The sequence below is a fragment of the Tauraco erythrolophus genome, chromosome Z, assembly GCF_009769465.1.
Source record: "Tauraco erythrolophus isolate bTauEry1 chromosome Z, bTauEry1.pri, whole genome shotgun sequence".
Taxonomy (NCBI): domain Eukaryota; kingdom Metazoa; phylum Chordata; class Aves; order Musophagiformes; family Musophagidae; genus Tauraco; species Tauraco erythrolophus.
Genome location: NC_141496.1, coordinates 92505515 through 92521399, shown reverse-complemented (window position 1 = coordinate 92521399; position 15885 = coordinate 92505515). Strand labels below are relative to the sequence as shown.

Sequence of the window (15885 nt, the reverse complement as noted above, 5' to 3'; positions counted from 1 at the left end):
TACGAAAATTATTTAAATTGAAGTTCTGACACATTATACAAATATTATCTCTGGAGATTTTTCACATTGTCACATGGAACCTTTGAAATAGTGCAATAAAAAGAGCAAAGTATATTGTTACAGTATTTACTTTGCATCTTTACTGCACTTTGTTGATATTTCACATTCTGAGGTAGATTAAGCAAAATTCTCTTCTTGGTTTATGGAGTTTTTTGTATAGAGACAAGCAATGGTGAAGTGGTTTTGAAATGACAAATGTATTTGTCAATACACAAACTTTATGAAGGAGAGCTAGGCACAAACGTGTCTGTTGACATGCTTTTTAAATTGGCCAGGTTTTCATTAGTTCTATAAACAATATTTCCATTTATTGTTGGATAGGCATAATACCAAGTAACCAAGACAAAAGGATCTCAGGTGAAAGTCTGCGTTCAACAGAGGGCTAATGTTAGAGTATTTCAGGAAAATTAGTGTGGTAATTAAAGAAGACTTCTTCTGGAAATTAAAGCTGTGAAAGTTTTGTATGAGCATGTGATAGCACACAAACATTGTTGACAGACCTAATCAGGAATCTTTTAGATAGTGATGTGGCAGTTATTTTCTTCTAAGAAACATAAATTTATTGATGGGTTAAGAGAAATGTGTTTTTTTTTTCCTTAACTGACCACTTCACTTGTTACTTGTGTGCTGCCTTTGCAGCTGAAAGCACAAATTTTCTCATTTGAAGATGGCTGGCTGTGTGAATGAGGCATAGGGGATCCATATGCCCCCCAGGAAGGCAGTGAGTGACGCTTGCACCTAGAAACCCAGATTTGTGTGTCTGTGATACACTGGCTTTTTGTGTCGCTTAGTTTGGGATATAAAATGATACACTTTCCTCTTGGTGATGGTGTCTTTTTCTTTTCCCCTGAATTACCATCATGGTAGCATCGTTTTATCCTCTTGCATGTGTAATTGAATATTTTTGTCTGTCATATAGCTCATGAAGTTAATGTTTTCCTCCGGTAAGGTTTTAGCCTTTTTTTCTCCTGACTTCACTGTTGTGATCCATTTCTGTAGCACAAGTCATCTTTAGCCCACATAAATGTGTAGTCATACACTCCTCCTTTCCTCACTAATTGTAGTTAGGAATAGAGAATTAAAAAAAATCGTGTTCCAAATGGCTCCTTCATGATAAAGCAACATAGTTCAATATAAACAAAACTGTTGGAAATTGGACTTTAAGAATGTAGCACCCATCTGCCTATGAAAAACAGTAAACCTATTTTTAAGCTAAACAGGAACATTTTCATGCTCGATATCTTTATTAACTGTGCAGTGTCTTCATCAAGGACACAGTGGGAGTAAGTGGACTCTCACCAAGTTTGGGGATGGCTCCAAGCTGAGTGGTGCAGCCAATGGGTTTAAGCGAAGGGACGCCATCCAGAGGGACCTTGACAGGCTAGAGAAGGGGACCCTTGTGAACCTTACGGAGTTCAACAAGACCAAGTGCAAGGTTGGCCACCTGGCTTGGAGCAATCAATACAGGCTGGAGAAGAATTAATTGAGAGCAGCCTTGCAAAGAAAGGACTTGGGCATATGGGTAGATGAAAAACGAGACATGAGTTGGCAATATGTGCTTGTAACCCAGGAAGACAACTGTATTGCATACAAAGAAGCATGGCCAGCAGGTCAAGGGATGTGATTCTCCTCCTCTACTCTCTTGTGAGACCTCACTTGATATCCCGCGTCCAGCTCTGGGCTCCCCAGCACAAGGAATATGTGGAACAGTGGAGCAGGTCCAGAGGATGGCCACAAAAACGCTCAGAGGGCTGGGGCACCTCTCCTATGAAGACAGGCTGAGAGAGTTGGGGTTGTTCAGCCTGGAGAAGAGAAGGCTCCGGGGAGACCTTACTGCAGCCCAAACCATTCTGTGATTCTAAAAATTAGATCTTTGTAACCAGTGTCTTGTTTAGGCCTATTCTTTTCTTTCAAAATATGAAATGCTGAATTGCAGGTGGTAGTTACTTGGAATTAGTCTTAATAAAAGCAAGCCTTATAGACTCTTTTGGGATTTTTTTACATTTGCGTTTTTTTCTCTGTCAAGTGTACCTGTGGCTATATGTTGAGTCGTTAGTATCTCCTTTTTTTTTGTTATTAGATTAATCAGAGAGTTTTTTAGCTTGAGTTCCTTATGAATGGACTTAAATGATTAGTCTGAAAGGAGGAGGTCTTGGAAAGTCCTCCCATTTATAGATGCAAAACAAGCCTGCTTACTTAATCTCACCTCCTTTAGCATGTTTTCTTTTAAGCGTTTGCTTAAGACTACAACTCAGCTGAAGAGTGCTACTCCTACCCTTCTCTTCATCAGTGCCCGTTTGTGACCTAGCTAGTTGTTCAGTGCAATCTTGGCGTTTAAACTGGGAATATAATGAGTTGCACAGATACCATTAAAGGGATTATTTTGTCTTTCAGGTTTAACTATCAGGTTTCAGTTGGACAGGTGAGCACACACGGTGTTTTTCCTGTCACAGTGTCTGTTGTTTTTCAGACTAGGGCTGTGTAGTAAATAAAAGAAAAACTCAACTTTTAGTAAACCTTCTAAGCCATTCTCTGGTCCTCAGCTATTAATGTTTTTCCTGTGTCAGAACAGTACTATCGGTAAATAGGAGTGTTACAAGCAAAACAAAATGCAGTTAGTCAAGAAGTACTCCTTACATTTCTTTTAGGCAAATGCTCTGAACAAGAACCAAAACAAACAATGGCCTGTCTTACAATGACAAATATGGAAAGTACAGCAACTTCTACTGTCCAACAGAATGGTGACATCCGTGGGAATACCAGTGCTCCCAAGCAGACCGAAACGTTGCTTCAAGTGTACCTTTATCATTCTCCTGGGAAGACAGGGGGAGATTACCTTCACTTTCCAGCTGGAGAATATGTTGCAGAAGAGATTTGTGCTGTTGCCTGTAAAGCCTGTGGTAAGTATATATGTAACTGTTTTCCTAGTGAAGGAGTGACATTCAGCTTAATGCAGGAAAGTTGTAAATAATCCAGAGCTCACCAAAATGGTGGCATTTTAACTGAAACACTGTCTCTGTTTTTTCAGAAGTAGTCAGTATCAGAAGTAATTAGCACCAGGCTGCAAAACTCTTCCTATTGGAATGGTTGTGAAACTGAGATTATAGTTGGGTGACTGTCATCTTTTGTGAAATAATTCAAGAGTATACTGACCTTTACCTGAAAGTCTTCTTTCATTAAGCTGAGATATGGTTTGGATAGTTAAATCACAGCAGGAGCTGGAAATAGCCTGAATTACTTTCTTATGCAACCCTGCAGAACAGATGGGTCCTGGAAGTTACGCATATTTTTTATGTTATAAATACTTAATCACTTTGCAGATGGAAACTGTTCTGGCTTGTGTATATGTGGCTGATGCTCTTCGTAATCATGTAGGAAATAAAGTGAGTAAATGACAGGATGGTATATTTGAAACAAATAAGTACATAAAACATGCTTATATCTAAGAATGCCTTTGAACTGTTATATTTACCCAGTTTAGCATGAAGAGGTGCTGAGACCCATGGTAAAGTAACTCAAGCATACATTTTGTGCATGTGTCTTACTTTCACTGCAAAAGTAGATTGTATTTGTGAATAAAAAAAAAAATTTCAATAAACTTCAGATTCTAAAGTGACTGGTTTTTTGTTCCTTATGTACATGTGCATGCACGTGTGCGTACACAGAGTCTCTCCATATCTGCTTTTGGGCTGTCAGTGGTACAAGGCTGGATTTATCTTCTAGTTTTCCAAGTACCAATTTGCATTACAGGTGCAAATTAATTTAAGAGAAAGGCTTATAACTCCAAATCTTTCTTTTCCAGTGTGTCACAAATATGAAGCTGCTTACTCTGACTGTACATTTTATTATTTCTAAACATGTTATACTTTTGTGATTTTTGTCTTTCGATTGCTATACTGATTTTAAATATGTTTTTAATTACTTTTACGAAGGAGTCTGTCAGTTTTTTCTGTGCTGTTGAAGGTCTTGTGCTGACTGAGTTGCATGCTGTGAGCTAGTAATTTGCTTGTATATGCTAGTTTCACAAAGATTCTTCTGGATTTAAGCTCCATTTTTCCTTGGAGTTCTTTAAGTGTCAGAGTCTGTCTAAGACCCGAGTTCGTAGAGTTGCCCTGCATGTAGTATGAGAGCTTTAGGCAGATAAGCACATGTAATGAGATCAGCAGAAGCACTGCCCAGGATTCATTCTGAGTGACTGTGATGAAGTGGTATTTAGAGTTTGCAAAGTTTTAGCTCTGTGAGGTTCCACTGCTCTAATGACCCTGTAGGTCTGAGTTTGACAGCTGGACCTGGGAGCATTCTCAAAGTTAAGGCATCTTTTTGATGATGACTCCAGTCAAGATCCTCCAGGTATCTTCCACTGTTTCCCCAAAGTTCTATAGTCTCTTTCCTCCAGTTGAAGGAAAAAAAAACAAACCCAAGCATTGTCTCCCTGCTTTAGGAAATATGCCCATAGTAATTTCTGTAGTAAGATAGATTTCTTAGCCCTGGTGCCTCGTGTTTTTTAGGGTTCAGTTTTGCCTCTGTTTGTCAGCTTAGTTCAGATGCTCAGGTACAGCATCGAAAGGTGCGTGAGGCTAGTGGAGGGGGAGGTTCTTCACTTTCTGAGTGCTAACGTGGTATTGAATTTTTACAGTAGATGATAGTTAAATATTTTTTAATTGAAATAAATACTGTTGTAGTCACTGAGGGTATTGCTTAGGGAGTGAAATAGACAATTTTACTAGATAGTAGTAGGAAAAAATACTTCTTTGTTTAATTAGATATTCATGTACAACTGATTTTAATATTCATTTACCAGCTGTACATGATATTCATATTAAACTGATGAGGGCTTTTATGTATCAAATTCAGTGTGTGTAAAATAATGTGGTCTTTGAAAGAATACACCGTATCATCAACCATGACGTCAGGTGTCTTGCTTCCTTTGTTACCTATCTGACTAATTCTTTTTATTTGTGATGAGGTATTATTGCTCTATCTGAAACACAATTTTTTCAGTTATTCTTCTAATGAATCAGTTAGTTAAAACTCACCTTCCAGAAAATCTCCCAACCTAGTCTGAATTCCCTGGAATAGTAACGACCTTGGTAGTTTGATTAGCTGTTTCTAGTGTTACTGCTTATCTGTCCACTTTTTCTTCCTTTTATCTGGTTTTAATTTTCCTTGTTTCAGTTTTCAGATGTTTGTTCAAGTTACGTTTTTCTTCTCCTTTCCCCGTCACCAATCCTAGGGACATATTTTATGTGCCATGATCAAATTATCTTTAGGTCTTCTTTTTGGTAAAACTTAAATTGATTGATTGATTTCTTTAGCGTCAGTGTTGTAACTAATTTTTTGTCCGTCTTCTGCACTGTCTCCAGTTTCCCAGGAAAATCTGCAGCCCAGGCTATGGATGCTACTCTTCTCACCCACATCGCTAACATACAAAATCTAATTCCTGCTAATCCATAAATCCAATTAGTCCTGTTTCCCATGACATCATCTGAAAACTTCGTTTGAGGTCTGTTTTGTCAGACTTCGACTTCAACAGTCCTTCTCATAGTTTCTAGTGTTCTGGGGTGCCAGTTTCTGTTTTGCTGGTATGGCTAGTACCTAGCTCCTAGATGTGTCCTTTTATACTTGACTGTTTTAAAAATAATTATGTATGAATAGTACTCCTTATCAGGTTGGTTTTAGATTTGTTTCTGTTGTTTCAGCATTCTTCACCAGAGTTTCTGAAGTATATCAGTAGTGATTTATACTTACTCGTACAAATAACATGTTTTATCGTGTTGAGCCTTTATCGTTGTAGAGCTGAGGTAGATCAAGTCCTCTGAAGAGTGGTTTCTGCCCGACAGCTACTCTGGCAGTATTGTGCAAGCTTTTTCTCAAAGGAATATGTAACATCCTTTCTTTCTAAATTGGTGGAAAAGGCTGAAATGGCTGCAGATTTTTGTTCTCTTTCGTGTCGGTTATTAGTGCCTAAATCCCGAGGCACCACTTGTTAGTATTTTATGTGTTTTCTAGGTGTGTTTGTGGTTGTAAAACAGAACACATAGGTCTGCAAAGCCTATGCAATAAAATAACGTTTGTGTTGGTAAGGCTTGTCTTTCAGGAGTTAGCTGTGAGTCAGAATGCTTGATAAAGAGAGTGGTTCAGGTCGTAGGCATGTCTGAAATATAACAAACTTAGTAATTGTTAATTAACTTTCTCTGTGATCTGAGCAATTGTTAGATCTCTTGATAGCAGAGCTGGTTACATCAAAGTACAACTGTTTGTTTTTGGTGGCAAGCAGGTCTGGATCTAGGCAACCATCCCCAGTCACAGAGACAATCTTGTTATGTACCTTTCACACAGTTCAAACAATTGAAGGTTTTCCAGTCTGTGTTGACTTGACCTTAGATCTGTTGTATGTGGCATGTATTGACTATATAAATACTAGTCTGTCTAAATATTATTTTGTAGTTGCATGCCAGCTTGAGGCATGCATGCAGAAGCTAAGCCTTTTCTTATTTTATTTAAAAACAACTTCCAATTTTTTGAAAAATATAATAAATACGAAGCTTTTTGTAGGTTTGTGTTTTTGTATGGAAAACTGTCTGAACAAGAAACTGAGTATCACATTTTCTAACCAGAAATGCAAGAATAAATGAAGTATTTGGAAGTGAAGTTTAAATTGACTAGTCAGTGTCGTGGTTCAGCTCTTGTACGTTAACTAGTATCTTAATCACCATGTGAAAAATAATAAGTGTGACACCAAAGCCAAGGGAAGTCTTTGCTCTCAGCCTAAGAGAGGAAGTGGTGTTAGAGGAACTAACTGATATTGGAAGTGAAATATGACAGAGAAATCGTTCCATAGCTTACAGAACGATTATGTTAGATGTGTCTTCTAAATTCAGTATCAGAGACTTGTCTTCCAAAATCATTATCTTTAACCCTTTCATTTTCGCCTCTCTCTCAAATAATCTTAAATGGATTTCTCTCTTAATGTGTTTACATTCAGTTTACAAAAATTTCAAGCAGTCAAGGCCATTCTAACGCAAGTAGTGGTTCAGGAAAGCCGCCAGAGCTGATGTGAGAGGGATAATGCAATTTTCATGTAATATTTTACAGAATAAATAAACGTGATTGTTTACAGAATATTGATAAACTTTGTTTATAACTTTGGTTTTACTCTTAATGTAAATTATGAAAAAAATCTAGAAATCTGTGTTTAAAAGTTAGCAGGTGTAATTGAAAATTGCCTGGAGAAGAGAAGACTCCAGGGAGACCTTATAGCAGTCTTATGGTACTTAAAGGGGGCCTACAGGAAAGCTGGAGAGGGACTTTTTACAAGGGTGTGTAGTGATAGGACACGGGGCAATGGATTCAAACTGAAAGAAAGTAGATTTAGGTTAGATCTAAGGAATAAATTTTTTACATTGAAGGTGGTGAGGCACTGGCACAGGTTGCCCAGAGAAGCTGTGGCTGCCCCATCCCTGGCAGTGTTCAAGGCCAGGTTGGATGAGGCTTTGGGCAACCTGGTGTAGTGGAGGGTGTCCCTGCCCATGGCAGGGGGTTGGAACTAGATGAGCTTTGAGGTCCCTTCCAACCCAAACCGTTCTATGAACTGAATTTTGTTGCGTTATAGGTAAATCAGATACGGGCTACTGGGAACATCTGAAGTCTTTGAATTAGAATCTGGGATGTATTTGTTTGTATACAGAAAGAAGGATGTTTCATTTACTCTATTATTATAACTGCTATACCAATAACTTTACAATAAGATACTGCCAAGTCTCTTGTAAGTGGATTTAAGAGTTTTTATCATCGGATAAAGTAGTTGGGGAAAAAACAAACAAACCACCAAAAAACCCAAAAATTAAACAAAAAAAAAAACCCACAAACCAAAATCAGCCTTGGACTGTACACTGTAACTTACCAGAATAATACATTATACACATGACTAGTATTGCATGGAAAAATAATTTTCTTTTAAATTTTTAAACTAACAATTTGTTGATTTATTCTATCAGCGAGTGAAAAATACATGCATCACTTGTATGTATAATCCAAATTGTTACTGAGTTAAAGTTAACAATGTGAATATATTTTTATATTGCAATAGGCAAGTGAGTTTGTAAATCACAGTTAAACCAGTTACAATTATAAGCAAAGTATTACTTTGACGTTAGCCGAATAAATTTGTACCATGTTCTTGAAAAGCTTAATAAATTAATAGTGAAGTATGCAGAGCTAGTGACTTTAAATGTAACTATAACATTTAAACAGCACACTGAGAACTATTTTGACAAAGTCAACCAAGGAGCATAGTTTTGTTTAGCAACTTGCTTTTCTGACATGGCTTGTCCCCCTGGTGTATATGAACCCTAAATTTCTGTAGGATGTATCTGACTAGATTGATCTGCTTTCTGACAGAATTTCTGCGCTGATTTCCCCCTTCCACTTCTGTGGGGATTGTTAAACTCTGAAATCTTAGCTTCTTAATGGAGCCTGAATACCAAGAGGGAACCTGTTTGATAATCCTGACTGGATTCTGAGTTACAGGCAGCTAGCAGTTAACAAAAGACCTCTCATTTTTTGGCTTCTGTGTTGATTTGGGGTGGTTTTTACTGTTGATATCCTGAAACTCCACCCAGAAGCCTTTTAATTCTCAGCTGATTTTCAAGCAGATTGGAAGTTCCATGGTGCGTTTCTTGAAAACTGCTAGTGCTTCCTGGAAAGCCGAAATACAGCAGAGAAATTTTAATTATACCAAAGTAAAATCGCTGTTTCAAAACATTTAATGTGACTAAGCACTGACAGTGTCTGCAGTCAATTAAACATTTTCAAGGGGGCGACTGTCACATAGTGTGACAGTTGTGATCATCTGTGATATCTCTTTGCTTGTATGGTTCAGGGGAGATTCCTTGTTAGTGACTAGAGAATTTTAAGCAGATTTATCCTTAACATACTGAATTTCCAGAATTCACATGGCTCACTTAGCATTGATTGTAATTGCCCATTGTGGGTTTTGGGGGGAATTTCAGGTTTCGGGGGGGGTGGGTGGGTGGGTTTTTTGCTGTTTTGTGGGGGTTTTTTTCTTGAGTGAAAGCCTTTCCTGAAAATCTACACTCAGCACCCTCCCACCTCCTGTCCACAAGGTGAGGAATGGATTAGTCAGAAATACGTACATTCTGTTTTGCCAGGAGAGGAAACATGTGCTTTGATTAACTAGTCAGAAAACATTGTGCTGACAGGATGGCGTCACTGAATGTGATGTCAGAGTTTAGTAAGCCTGTAGTTTGTGTGAAAGATGAGAGTAAGCCACTATTTTTATGTAAGAGAAGCCAAGCAGTTTTCCATCTGATATGTGCAAGACTTTAAGTTTTAGACAGTTTACTTGACAGTTGTGTGTGAGAACTGACTAATGTTTATGTTGGACTTTGAAAATCAGAGATTTACAAATTTTTTTAATTGGTAACTCCATGCAACTGATTGCTTTCATAGGTATATGTTTAGCAACTTATTAATATGCTTGAATTGACATAAGACAGTATTTCTACTGCAGAGTACATGTGGCTTCCACATTACATAGTGGCGTCTTGGCTTTTTGTGATTCAGTTTCTAGTTTTTATCTTTTCTTTATGGAGGGTCATTACTTCTTGAAGACATATGATATGGGTGAAAGGGTACTTAATGCCAACAAAGGAGGAAATAAAGAAAAACTCTTATTTCCTTAGCTGCTTCAGGGTAAATGAAGTAGTGTGACTTGTCTGGATGTGGAGGTCTAAAATCATAATGAGGAAAAGAAGAAAATACTGTGCAAATTGTTCTTTTTTTTAGGCTTGATGTAGAAGTTTGAGGAATAAACTTCTGCTGTATTACAGCCTTTCATTATATTACTTGACAGTCTGTATAGCATCATAAGGCTCCTTTATTTAGTCCTACGTACTAAATAAAATACTTGCCAAGAGATAGTCATGTTTTTGTTTTTGCAATAGTCCAGCAAATTTATTTAGTAGCCCTTGCTGGAGAAGCAAAGTGGAGAGCAATTCTCCTTTATCATATCTGAGTCCCTGTCTCCTCTCCTAATTAATCATTGATTGATTTGATAACATGATTAATGCAATGCAGAAATCCAGGGGAGGTTTTTTAGTACCTGTTGCTGAGCAGCTTTTCTGATTTTACTTGTATTGAAAATACATTTCTCAGAACTTTTCACTGTTGTGATATGTCTAGGCTTCATCAGAAGACTTTGATTCCCCAGCCCATACACCTTCAGCTCCACCCCCAGTCTTTTGGTTTTCATTATTTCCAGAGAAAACACTTAAATACTGCAGTTATAATTCACTTGAAAAGTCCCCGCAATTAATAGTGCTGGTAAGAATTACATGAAAAGAGACATTTCTGGCCTCTCTGCTTTCATCAGACTTCTGTGGATAATTTTCAAGACTCTAATGAGGGGATTTGCTCTATTTGGATAATCATTGAACTTTTTGAAGTGTAGCAATATTCTAGCACATATACATAATTCTTAAGGGGGAGAAAAAAAGTAAAAGAAAAAATGTATAACACTTTTTCTTGAGAAACATGTATGAAATCTCTGTGTCATTGAGCACTGGCAGTGAAAGGTACAAGTCATTCTGCAGAATTACAAATGCTAAAGTATGAGGGATGAATGAGTGCACAGGTTACTTTCATACACAAGAAGACAGCAAAGAGGATTTTTTGGATTTTTTTTTTTTGTTAATGACAACATTTCTGAATTATAGAGGGAAATCCAAAGTCCTGTTCCTTGCTTAGTTTCTTTTCAGAACAGCAATGATGTGATCTGAATTGAAATGTGTGGGATTTTTTGTTTTTGTTTTGTTTTTTGAGAGGCGGGGGATTGACAGTGTCTGTAATGTATTTGGTGAAATACAGCAGCTTAACATTTGAATTTTAGAATATGACTTGGAAATTATTTCTTGTTTGGTGTGTTTACATGGGATTGTTAATAGTTTGGGGAAATGTACGAGTGAGACAAAGTGAATATTCAGCATTGCCTTGAATGTTTGTCACGTTATGACACAAGGTCAGGTCAACAGAGGTCAGGGAGCTATTTGACCAGTCTACCAGTTTCCCAAGAAAGACGAGACCCTTGTACCCGACCCGCCTGCCCCTTGGCAGCCCGCTAAGTCGGAGGGTGTTCGCCCGGCCTGTTCGGAGACCTAACGGGGCAGCACAATGGGCTAAGTCCTTTATGTTCTCTGTATCAATTATGAAGTTTCCAGAAACTTATATTTATATAAATTTTATTACATATGCTTGTGACAGGATACAGATTCGAAGACAGCTGGTGATAGAGACTGACTACGAAAACAGATTTAATTAGAATAATATAATACCAGAACTGATCAGTGATAATACTAAATAGCTAGCAAGATGCTAGTAAGCAAATGCAAACAACACAGAGCTCTCACCCAATAGGTGTCCCAGTTGTGGGGGCGAAGAGAGGTCCAGCCCGTTGACTAATCCCAGACGTTCCGATGGAGGGCTTCGCCCAGCATCCCCTTCTCTTTAGCCATTTTTATACTTTTAGATGAGGCTAGAGTGACTGTAGTCAAGCGTATCTTTGCCAGGATGGGTAGCTTTTGGGATGGAGGTGTGTTTTGGTATTATAATGATATTATAATGAGCAAAGTTCACCCCAAAGGCCAGCTATTTGGCTACTTGTTGAATACCGACATGCCCAAATGGCCTAGGTGAATGCTTGGCTAGGCTCACCATTGTTGAGGCGAGGACCGCGATCCATCTTCCTTGATGGTTGTGCGGTTCCTTTGCCAGCCATTCTCTATGCCTGGGAACAGGGACGAGCCGTGGTACCTTCGTACCACTTTACTCCCCATTTCAATGACGTTGCATGTTCTGTTCGGCCAGGGCAGGCCTTGTCCGTGCCAACTGCATTTTGTTCCTGGGAGCAAGAGCCGTGCCTCGCCTCAGAGCTACCTTTGATATTGCAGCTTTTGAGCTGAACTTTGTGAAGCAGTATTGGTTATTTTCCCACAATGGTGTTTCACATCTGGCTAGAATCCCGAAATAGGTAGGTGATTCACATGCATTACGCTGTGGCTGGTGTGAGATTATCTGGGATGCGGACACCACACAGCCTCGAAACTGCCAAGTCAGTTGTTACTGCTTTACAGACAACTGATCTGTAGTGTAATCTAGTTGACCCCACTTCCCTCATCAAATGAGAACCATGTTTGGTTGCATGTGATGGATTTCTTTTTAACTCCATGAAATTGAGTTAATTTGATATTTCTCAACTCTCGGATCTATTATGTCTTACTGAACCATAAATTTGCAATATCTAGATTTACAGCTGATCCTTCAGTTACTAATCTCTTCAGGGTTGTTCCTTTGGGAGTCTTGTTTAGTTTTGGTTTCTCTTTGGTTACTTTGCTTAATTCTTTCAATTTCTGTAGTTGCCTGTAAGTCTATGACTCCTTTTTGTAGGAAATCATGTGTTAGGATCTGTACTTGTGGTATATTCTGGTAAGCTTCAGTTTAAACAAGTGTCACATGATTAGCCTGTAGATTTCAGCAGTTTAATCTGAAATCTGGACAATAGACCTCTTGTTCTTAGCCCTCTTGACTGGCTCCCTACAAAGACAAACTCCATTTCGTAACAAATTTAAGCTAGTTGTTATTTAAGACTGAATTACTTTTTTGTTCCACAAGCTTATGCAATTTTATTTGTGGAGCTGTTTAGTTGTTTCTGACTGGTTGTCTTGCATGCACTTTTAATGTGATGAAAGCAATTTGGGTCTGCCCCTTTCAGGAGTTACCTAGCTGTTGTTCAGAATAGAAAGAAAGAAGGGACTTTTTCCCCCTCATGGCTTCTTGTGTGAATTTGTATGATTTCATTCTAAGTCTTTGGGGAGAGTTGTGAGTACTTTGCCTTTTCCCAGAATTCTTTTGTCTCTTAACAAACATCATTTTAAGTTACTTTTATTGTCTTTGGTTTTTTTTCCATATTTTTGCCTTCCTCCCACAAAATGTCTTGCTTTAATGAAAAACAGCAGTTTTCTTTCATTATGACCTACTGTGACTTTCACACTGTAATTTTCATCCTGCTCTCTGACCTCTAGACCTGTATCTCTTCCTGTCTTCAAAATATGTTTGTCCGTGATTGAAGTTCATCCTCTTGTGCTGTCAATTCTGAGGCATTTAACCTGTTTTCCAGGTTGTGGTAGTTGCATTGCATTGATGCAGAGCACTGCAGCATGGCACAATGCTGCAGCATCTCTGTACTTTCAGCTGGGAGCCACAAAGCCAGATTAAAATTCTGGTGCTACTGAGAAGCTGATGCTCAACTGATTTCCATAGTTTGTGATTAATTCTCATTGAAACAATCCTGAATTGTTGAGGAAAAGAAATATTTTCCAGTTTTGTTTAACTGGCAATATCTGGTTTTGTTTTCGACTTGGCTACTAAAATGTAAATGGCAGGTGGTTATCCTAGTCACGATGACTTTCTTTGTATTGCTTTACTTCTAGTTTTTTAATTGGTCTAAAACCTTAAAATCAACGCCTAGATCTGTTTTTGAAAAAGGTAAGGAAGAAGGTAATGTACTGTTGTTAGCAGTTACTGAGAGGCTAAGAAACCATTGTATTAAATGCCATACAGAGGAAATACTGTAGTCTAACAGTGAAGTATAGGATAAAAGGTGAACACAGTCTGCAGTCAGAGAACATAAAAGAAGAATGAGAAAATAAACCAGCAAAAGCAGTTTGCATGTTATGGGATGATGATCGTAATGCTGTTGACAGTGATAGAGCAGTTCAATGAATATTTGGAAAACGTGCCAGTCTGCTACTTTTAACTCACTATATATAAATATTTTAATAAGGTTGATTATTTGTGAAAACAACTTCCTATGTTTGCTTCTCTGTTCTTTGTTTAGGTATCATGCCAGTGTATCATAACATGTTTGCACTCATGAGTGAAACAGAGAGAATGTGGTATCCCCCAAATCACATCTTCCATGTAGATGAAGCAACCAGACTTGTCCTAATCTACCGGATAAGGTAGTCTGAACCAAATGTTATGCCCTTTTCATAGTAAAACAAAACTATGCGAGAAAACACAACCAATAAGATATTTAGTTGAACTGTGGTTTCTATGAAAAGTTATGGACAGATTGTTGGTGCTCTCTACATAAGAGGTAGATACAAGAATCAAAATTATTGGAGTAGGTAGGAATAACGTATTTTATGAATTGTCTGTCTACTATATGTTTGCCATGTCAGATTGAAGAAGAAAACAATAAAAAATAGAGCAGAAGTAAAAGCAGTATTTTTCTTAATAATGATACATCTCATCTCCTCTGTGTTTGCCTGTTTGAAATTAGTGGCACTTGTGAAATGCAGAGCGATTATCCTGTGGAGTCAGGCAGATGTCTTCAATAGAACCATTTTTCTCTAACCTGGATTTTGCATGTGGATATCTAAAGCTACAGCCACAGTTTTTCTTATGTAAAAGATTTTGTTTATTTAAATTGCGTAATGTGGCCCAAGTGTTTCTTTAGGAACTGTCTCAAAGGAAACTAGAAGACAGTAACACAAAATCCTCTGTATTCTGATTAGTGAGGATAGCTTGGCAGAGCTCTTCATTCCTACCAGTGCAGCTTATCACTCTGCTTAAATATTGCAACACTTGTAGACACCAAGAACTGGATCCAAAGTGTTCCATTGACTAACTGGGGCTTCATATTGGTCCTCCAAACCAGCCAGCAGTAGTTACACGTCTATCAAACCAATAATGTCTGGTGTTGGTAAGTGAAAGTATGTTTGTTGATGTTTGATTAAATGTTTCCAAACAGGTTCTATTTTCCGCACTGGTATTGCAATGGCACCAGCAGAGCATATCGGTATGGCATTCTTCGAGGTGCAGAAAGCCCTGTTCTTGATGATCTTGTGATGTCTTACCTGTTTGCACAGGTATGATTTGCTTGATTATTTTTTAATGCAGGTTGGTAAAGATTGTTAGTATTTATTCCCTCTCGTGTCTTTGGATAGTAACTGTGTAAGCTCTTTTGACAGCTTGAAGCCCACTCAAAAAGAAAATTAAATTCTATGTCATGTTATGTACTTAGAGATGAAGCTGAAATGGCAGTTGTGGGGAAAGCAGTGAGAGTGTAGTCTCTTTCTTGTGCTGCTACCATGTGGAAGTCTTTCCATGTGACTTTCATTTTGGACAGACACAATGTAGAAGAACATCTTCCCCGTATGGACCTCTTCAAGATTTGAAACGAAAGTATTTTGAAAGCAGTGTTTGTAAGCATGATTGTAGCTGGTATCCATTACAAATACGTGCAGCTTTCATTCAGAAGAATGCAGCTTTTCTAAAAAAACAACAAAACAAAACCACAAAAAATCAACAACAAACCACCAAAAAAACAACCAAACAAAAAAAACAACCACACCCCAAAAAACTAATGATGAGCAGCAGTTATACAGTTTTAATTTGCTTTCTTGCATTCTTTTTTCTCAGTGGCGAGATGATTTTTTGAATGGATGGATACAGATGCCTGTTACTCACGAAACACAAGAAGAATGCCTTGGAATGGCTGTTCTGGATATGATGAGAGTGGCCAAAGAAAAGGACCAAACCCCACTGGCTATTTACAATTCAGTCAGGTGACTCCATACTTCGTAACTATATCACATTTAACCTGATATCTAAAACCAATATTTTTGCACATTAGCATCTGGGAGGAGACGTTAGCTGTTGGCAATTGATTTATTCTAGCATAATGATTCCATAAACTTACCTATAGTGTAAATTAGAAATTAATAGAAATGATGGCTGTTCATG

The 15885-nt window shown here is 38.0% G+C and overlaps 1 protein-coding gene across 3 annotated transcripts in view; it reads left to right on the top strand.

The window, feature by feature from the left end:
- Positions 1-15885, top strand: part of JAK2 (Janus kinase 2) — a 64620-nt gene that overhangs the window by 7666 nt on the left and 41069 nt on the right. For 2 of the 3 annotated variants that reach the window (XM_086629962.1, XM_086629964.1), the window contains exons 3-6: positions 2688-2960; positions 13973-14096; positions 14891-15008; positions 15562-15707. In XM_086629962.1, coding sequence (XP_086486088.1) covers positions 2688-2960; positions 13973-14096; positions 14891-15008; positions 15562-15707 — 661 coding nt within the window. The remainder of the gene's footprint in view (positions 1-2687; positions 2961-13972; positions 14097-14890; positions 15009-15561; positions 15708-15885) is intronic. The other variant, XM_086629963.1, reaches the window with a different exon arrangement.